The sequence below is a fragment of the Phyllostomus hastatus genome, unplaced genomic scaffold (assembly GCF_019186645.2).
Source record: "Phyllostomus hastatus isolate PE091 unplaced genomic scaffold, TTU_PhHast_1.1 phas_scaffold_385, whole genome shotgun sequence".
NCBI classification, from domain to species: Eukaryota; Metazoa; Chordata; class Mammalia; order Chiroptera; family Phyllostomidae; genus Phyllostomus; species Phyllostomus hastatus.
The window spans coordinates 15,641,638-15,648,818 of record NW_025334026.1 but is presented as its reverse complement, the minus strand read 5'-3'; the positions used below and the strand labels follow the sequence as shown (position 1 = coordinate 15,648,818).

The 7,181-nt window shown below is 55.1% G+C and overlaps 2 protein-coding genes across 2 annotated transcripts; one reads left to right on the top strand and one right to left on the bottom strand.

The window, feature by feature from the left end:
• Nucleotides 1-34: 34 nt before the first annotated feature.
• Nucleotides 35-4,646, top strand: MEPCE (methylphosphate capping enzyme). Its single transcript, XM_045819623.1, has 4 exons — nt 35-2,342; nt 3,429-3,647; nt 3,808-3,934; nt 4,058-4,646. Exons 1-4 carry the CDS (start codon nt 684-686, stop codon nt 4,108-4,110), a joined length of 2,058 nt encoding a protein of 685 aa, XP_045675579.1. The 5' UTR covers nt 35-683; the 3' UTR covers nt 4,111-4,646.
• An 809-nt stretch (nt 4,647-5,455) lies between these two features.
• Nucleotides 5,456-6,693, bottom strand: PPP1R35 (protein phosphatase 1 regulatory subunit 35). The gene is made up of 4 exons (XM_045819547.1): nt 6,353-6,693; nt 6,014-6,272; nt 5,797-5,933; nt 5,456-5,693 (listed from the first exon to the last, which is right to left on the bottom strand). The coding sequence occupies exons 1-4, from the start codon at nt 6,581-6,583 to the stop codon at nt 5,520-5,522; spliced, it is 801 nt and encodes a 266-aa protein (XP_045675503.1). The 5' UTR covers nt 6,584-6,693; the 3' UTR covers nt 5,456-5,519.
• Nucleotides 6,694-7,181: the final 488 nt, after the last annotated feature.

Sequence of the window (7,181 nt, the reverse complement as noted above, 5' to 3'; positions counted from 1 at the left end):
ACCCGCGCAAGCCCAAAAGGGTGTGCGCAGGCGCTTCCCGCTAGGGGGAGGAAGGAGGCGGGGTAGAGAGGTTGTTGGGTTTAGAGCCGGGCGGAGACCGCTGAGACTCATTCCTCAGGAACAAGGGTCGGGTGTCAAGGAGACCTTTTCACACCAGCTCCCCGTCCCCCGCCTACGGTGGGTGGGTTCGCGCGGCAGAGACAAAGGATTTCAGTAGGCACGAACATAGCTGCGAAGGGAAGTCGGGTGTCAGTTTGGGGTTGTGGGCTTTTGGGGAGGATTGAGGGGGGCTATATTTAAACTCCCGGAGCCGTTAAGTTGGTTCGTACTCGGATGCGCGCGCGACCTGGGTGGTGGCAGAGTGCGCATGCGTATTTCTGGGGCGAGAGGAACGCGCTCCAGTACTGCGCGCTCGCGGCGAAGCGGTAGTGGTAAAGGAGAAAAGGGTCGGCGCACGCGCGTTTGCTTCCTCGAGTTCTTCGGGTGTCGCGGGCATCTTGTTTTGGTCTCGCGGGCGAGTGGGGCGCGCTTCGGGGGCGGCGCTTGGGCGCGAGACTAGGGGAGAAGAGCAGAGCTGCGCGCGCACTCGGGAAAGGGGGGGAAGGGAGCGGGGTCTAAGGAGGGGGATTAAGCCCCTGGTTCCCCCCTCGTAGCCCTCGACTGGGACAGAGTAAGGGGAGGAAATGATAGAGATGGCGGCGGAGAAGGAGCTGTTTCTGGTCCCTGCCCCGCCGCCGCCACTAAAAGAGGAGTCAGGCGGAGGGGGCAGCCCCTCAGTGCAACTGCACCGAGAGGCCGCCTCCGGGGAGCTCCGCGGCGGGACGCAGCGCGGGCCGGGCCCACGCGCACATTCAGCTGGGGTCCCGGCTTCTGGGTCGTGCAAGGGGAGCCCCAGGGCTTCATCCACCCCTCGGGGTGGCCAGTCGCAGCAGCAACGAGGGGGCAGCCCCCAGGCGCACGGGGAGGCCCGCTTGTCGGATCTCCACGGGCGAGCCGCTCCTCCGGACGTGGGGGAGGATCGACGGGGAGGTGGCGGAACAGAACTGGGCCCCCCTGCCCCGCCTCGACCCCGTAATGGCTATCAGCCCCACCGGCCCCCTGGGGGAGGTGGGGGCAAGAGGAGAAATAGCTGCAATGTAGGGGGAGGTGGTGGAGGCTTCAAACATCCGGCCTTCAAGAGGCGCAGGCGGGTTAATTCGGACTGTGACTCTGTATTACCCTCCAACTTCCTCCTGGGGGGCAATATCTTTGATCCATTGAACCTGAATAGTCTTCTGGATGAAGAAGTGAGCCGCGCACTCAATGCAGAGACCCCTAAGTCATCCCCACTTCCGGCCAAGGGGCGAGATCCAGTGGAGATTCTCATCCCCAAAGATATTACTGACCCGCTCAGTCTCAATACTTGCACTGATGAGGCCCAAGTAGTGCTTGCTTCACCACTCAAGACTGGTCGGAAGCGGCATAGACACCGGGGACAGCACCACCAGCAGCAGCAGGCAACTGGAGGGAATGATAGCCACTCTGTGCTGCCCACAGCCCCCCTCACGCCCTCACTCCATGGGGAGGGGACCACACAGCAGCAACGGCATAGGGGCCAGAACCGAGATGCCCCCCAGCCCTATGAACTCAACACAGCCATCAACTGCAGGGATGAGGTCGTGTCTCCCCTTCCGTCTGCCCTACAGGGTCCCTCAGGCTCCCATTCAGCTCCTCCAGCTGCCTCGGTTACCTCTGCACTCCCGTCTTCCTCCTCACGACATCGAAAACGTCGCAGGACTTCCAGCAAGTCAGAGGCAGGGGCTAGGGGTGGAGGCCAGGGTTCCAAGGAAAAGAGCCGAGGGAGCGGGGGAGGTCGCCACCACCTCCATCAACTACCTGCAGCAGGTTTCAAAAAGCAACAGCGCAAGTTCCAGTATGGGAATTATACCAAGTACTATGGGTACCGGAATCCTTCCTGTGAGGATGGTCGCCTTCGGGTGTTGAAACCTGAGTGGTTTCGGGATCGGGACGTCCTAGATCTGGGATGCAATGTGGGCCATCTGACCCTGAGCATTGCCTGTAAGTGGGGCCCATCCCGCATGGTAGGCCTGGATATTGATCCCCGGCTCATCCACTCGGCCCGCCAAAATATCCGACACTACTTGTCTGAAGAGCTGCGTCTACCACCCCAGACTTCCGAGGGGGACCCAGGGGCAGAGAGTGAGGAAGGGACCACAACCATCCGAAAGAGGAGCTGCTTCCCAGCCTCACTGACAGCCAGCCGGGGTCCCATTGCTGCACCTCAAGTGCCCTTGGATGGAGCAGACACATCAGTCTTCCCCAACAATGTTGTCTTCGTCACGGTAAGAGGGTCTTGGGATAAGGGGCAGTTATGAGGATGAGTTTAAAAGAGAATGAGGCAGGAGAACATCATGAGCCAGAGGGGTTTCTGTGCATGTATTCCTCACCCAGAGAACCAGATCATCAAGAGGGGTCTCAATCTGCAACTAATTCCACTGGGTGTCTCTCTTACAATGTGGAAAGGTGGGGGCTCTACCAGGGCTCCTTTCTCATGACTGCTAGCCCCCAAATGGGATCTGACTCCTTTTGCCCTGATCCCTTACGTGGACTAATCCTGACCAATCTGCCTTTTCTTGGGGGTTACTGCTAATGCTCTGTAGAGAATTTGGTCCATATGGAAACTTGCCCTCCAGCAAGGTATCAGACATTGAATGTCTTGGGGTAGGGGGAGAATTAGGGTCTTGGCTAATATTTACAGTTTCTGTCCTTTGATAGGGACTTTGTGTTAGATACAGAGTTTGTTGAAGAGTGTCATGGTCAGGAACCTAGGTTGCTTGGCTTTGGATCATCTCCACATTGACCCTAGATTGTGGAATGGAGAAGAGTCAGAGTCCTCTGCATGAGGGGAGAGTAACATGTCTTCAGTCTAACCTCTGCTCACATAACTCCTCATAAAACATCCCAGTTGCACCATCTGCGGTAGTATTGGAAAAATGGACTTTCCAGAGGATGGTAATGAGCTTATCTGGAAAAGGTTTTTTAAGGGATGGGCTCTTCACTTCTCAGGAAGAAAGAACAAGCTTGAAACCTTGCCAGCCCTAACTACTGAGAAGGAACCAGCAGTTAGGTCCCTTTGTATAACGTTGAGTCACTCAGCTTAATGAACAGGGTCTTGGAGGAACTCCAGCATTCTTTCTCTGCAGTTTCACCCCAACCGTGGAGATCTCATGGATACTTTGCTCAATTTTAAACTACCCAGGCTCCTTTTTGTTTGGTTTACCAATACCATACAAGAAAATGAGACCGAGGGTATCACAGATGATTGTGGCCAAAGGTTAAAGTGAGGCTATAATATGAATTGGGCGGGGGGGGCAGTGGTGCTTTTAATGTGTCTGTTGACCTTGATGATCCCCAATTCTTGCCCTCAGGGTAACTATGTGCTGGATCGAGATGAGCTGGTGGAGGCCCAAAAACCCGAGTATGACGTGGTGCTTTGTCTCAGCCTCACCAAGTGGGTGCATCTGAACTGGGGAGATGAGGGGCTGAAGCGCATGTTTCGCCGAATCTACCGGCACCTACGCCCTGGGGGTATCCTGGTCCTGGAACCCCAACCTTGGTCCTCCTACAGCAAGAGAAAGACTCTCACAGTGAGTTGGAGTTTCAGTGGAAGTTGGGGGTATTCTTCATTTAGTTAAGCAAAAAAGTCCTCGAGGAATCATAAAGAGGATTTTCTAAACAAGGTGCAAAGTATCCTTCTCCATCAAGGGAGAAGGCAGCAAGCTGAAATGATCCCGTTCTTCTCCCTAGGAAACAACCTACAAGAACTACTATCGAATCCAGTTGAAGCCGGAGCAGTTCAATTCCTACCTGACATCCCCAGAGGTGGGCTTCTCCAGCTATGAGCTTGTGGCCACACCCCACAACACCTGCAAAGGTAAAGCTGTCTTATTTTGTTCGGGAGGAGGGGAGACTGGTCCTGGTCCTGGCTGGGAGGGTACAGACCCTGTGGAGTCATGAAGTCCTGTGATACCCTCCTGATTGCATACTCTCCTCTCAGGCTTCCAGCGTCCTGTGTACCTGTTCCACAAGGCCCGTTCCCCCAGCCACTAAACGGCACCCTGAAGAGAGTGTGTCAAGAAGCTGCCTGCTGCTCCTAAGGACCTGGGAGAAAGAAAGTGTCCCAGTCTCTCCTTTCTGGCTCCAAAAAGTTTCCTTTCTTGGATCTGCACAGAAAGCTTATTCTATGTTGCTGCCCCAGCCTCCTCCCTATACTTATGGTACCTAAGCAGCAAGCCCAGCTGTGCTGGGGTTACCATCTTCCTCTCTCCCAGCCCACTGGGCTGAATGGCATGGACTGTTTGCCGACCTCTGTTCTCCTAGGGCACAGGAGATGGGAGTTACCAAGTTCTCTAGCCTCTTCCTCCTGTTCTGCCAAGGGGAGATTCTCATTCTCCTCAGCCCTTGTCTCTAGCTACGTTTCAGTGGACTATGGGTAGATGGACTGAGGCCTGTGAGGGGGAAGCTTGGTGGGGAGGCACGCAGGTACTGTGAATATCCCTCTGCTGTCCCCCATTGGAAGAGGGGGTTGGGTTTGGAATGTAAGAACAGCACAATAAACTTGTTTAGGGCAGTGGCCCCCACACCTATGTCGAGCATTTTTAGCTGCTGGGAAGGGGTGGTGCACCAGTACCACCTGTGCTGCTTCCTCTCTGCCCAAACTAGTTTCAGGGTTTTTCAGTGGTTGGGAGGATAATGGATTGCCAGATCTACACATAACTTTATAGAACCCTAGTCAGGAAAAGGGTATAATGCAAATTTTGATGTGAAAATTAAAGTTTTCCCCCACACCTCCATAATGAAAACCCATTGACAATTTTTTTTTTTTTTGTGGAAGTTTTGGCAAAAGGCTAACTTTGGTGGAACTTAACAGTGAAGTTGACAGAGCTAGAAAAAGGCATTTTGGGTCAGACCACCTCCCTGCTATAGGACCCACCTACATGTACCCTCCTGTTTTGGTGCTCTGGAACCAGACTGTTAGGCAGTTTAACTTAATATGTAGCTCTTCAGCTTGTCAAGTGTCCCTGGAGCTTTGGACATTTAACAGTGAGTACTCTTTGGTCAGGTGTAAAGATGGGCAAGGCTCTTGAAGGTAAAAGGGGATAATTTAAATAACTAGGTGCTAGTAACTACCTGACAGGCTCCCCGAGTCAGGTGGGCCGAGACCCGCCTGTTAAAGTGATCAGAAACAAGTAGTGCAAAGAAACAAGTGGAGTGTTATCAAAAACAAAGGTGGTAGGTGTGACTAGTCAGGAAGATGGGAAGAAATGGCTTCAACCAGTTTTATACTTGTCATTACTGAGTTCATTAAAAAAAGGAAGGGCAGGGGGCAAAAAACTTCCAGGCAGCTTCCAGCCTGCGGCTTGACCCCACCTTAAGCTTTCAAGAAAAAGTCCCATTTATTAGCAAAACCACTTTATTCTGATACTTATTAACTATAGCAATTCTGTGAGCCTCCAGGTCTACACTTCCCATCGCCTCAGTGTCTGATGCATGAGAAAGGTATCCTCTGAAGGGCGCGGCCGGAGTTGAAGGCTTAGGGAGGGAAGGCTGTCCAGGGTCAGGTGTGGAGATTCATAAAATAATGTTTCTGGGTCACACAGCATAGTCATGTCTGGCCCTGGCCCAGGTGCTTCCTGTTGGAATTGGAGTCCAAAGCAAGGTTACACTCGGGAGAGAAGAACCCTCGGCAAAAGATGGGAGGGAACACGGAAGGGGGTTCAAGACCAAACCCCTCACCTTTGGGGGCGGGGCTCGAGCATGGATTGGCAGCAGCGCCAACCTCTCCCTTAGCGCAGCATTCAGAACCTGTTCCTCCGGCACCTGCAGGCTCACCAGGTCCCGGAAAAGCCGCTTGGAGCGGGGCACGTTCAACCCTGAGACCGCAGGGGGAGTGGGGGTGAGCCGCGCCTCTCACCCCTACTCCCGCGCCTGGCCAGCCGTCTGTCCCCCTCACCCTCTGCTACGCTCTCCTCCACGATACAGCGGGTCTGGAACGACTTTCTCAGCTGTTCCTCCACTGCCTTTGTGGCATCGAACTGTTCCGCGGCTGCTGCCCGCGCAGCCTGCAGCTCGAGGCTCAAAGCCAAGCTGCTGTGCTGCGCAGGCGCACCCAGGTCCTGCGGTGCCACAGGCTCCTCGTTAGGTGCTGCGGTGACCGGCTGCGGCTCGGATCGGGCCGGGGAGGGTGAGGGTGGCGCCAAGCGGAAGCGGACCTGGTAGCAGAGAGGAAGGTGGTGAAGAAATGGGTGCAGGATCCTTGGCAGGCTGCCGGCCAGGCCTTACGCCAGCTCACCTGCCGCCCCTTGCGGGCCCCGCCCCACTGGTTTGCCCCCCAATTCCGCCGCCTCGGGCTGCAGGTCTGCCGCTCTGGGCTGTCGGACCGCGGGCTCAGGCTCAGATCCAGGCCGGGCTCGGGTACTGGGGCTCCGGAGTCCGGGGTGCGGGGTTCTGGAGGTGGTCCCGGGGCCACCACCGCTTCTTCCCCTTTCACCAATTTTATCTCTGACTCTTCGCAGCCCATCATCTTGGACTGGCTGCAGGGGGTTGCTGGGGCCAAGGGTCACAGGGCATGCGCTCACACCCCCTTTCCCCGGCTCCTCCCAAACACCATTACCGGAAACCATTCGTCCCTACGCAAGTGACACTCCTAAACGTCATTTCCCATTTCCGTTGCTCCTCGTGTCCCTAGCGGGCTTCTTACCGCAACCTCGGCTCCACCCCTAGGCTGGGATTTTTAGGGCTGAAGCCTGTGGAAGTCCTACGGATCCTCATCAGCACCATTTCTCCTTTCAAAATCTACCACACGGTGTTCTTACCCATTGATCTCTTCACCGGGAGAGCTGCTGGAGTCCCATGTGTGTCAGCCCTCCCTGTCGAGATGCTAAATGGGACAGCTTTAACTTAACTGTTCAGCTTTCCTGTATTGGACCTCCCTACTCCGTGACTTCACAGCATCTCCAGGTTTTCTCTCCCCTCTGAGCTAGGACCAGGGCTTCCTAGTTTGAGGGCAGGGCTCACTGACCAGCCTCCTGCCCCATGGTTACCCAAGCGTTAACTGCCTCACTCAGCCATGAGGCTTTTTGACTTTTTCCTTTTCGTGGGTCTCCTAAACTATTTGTCTC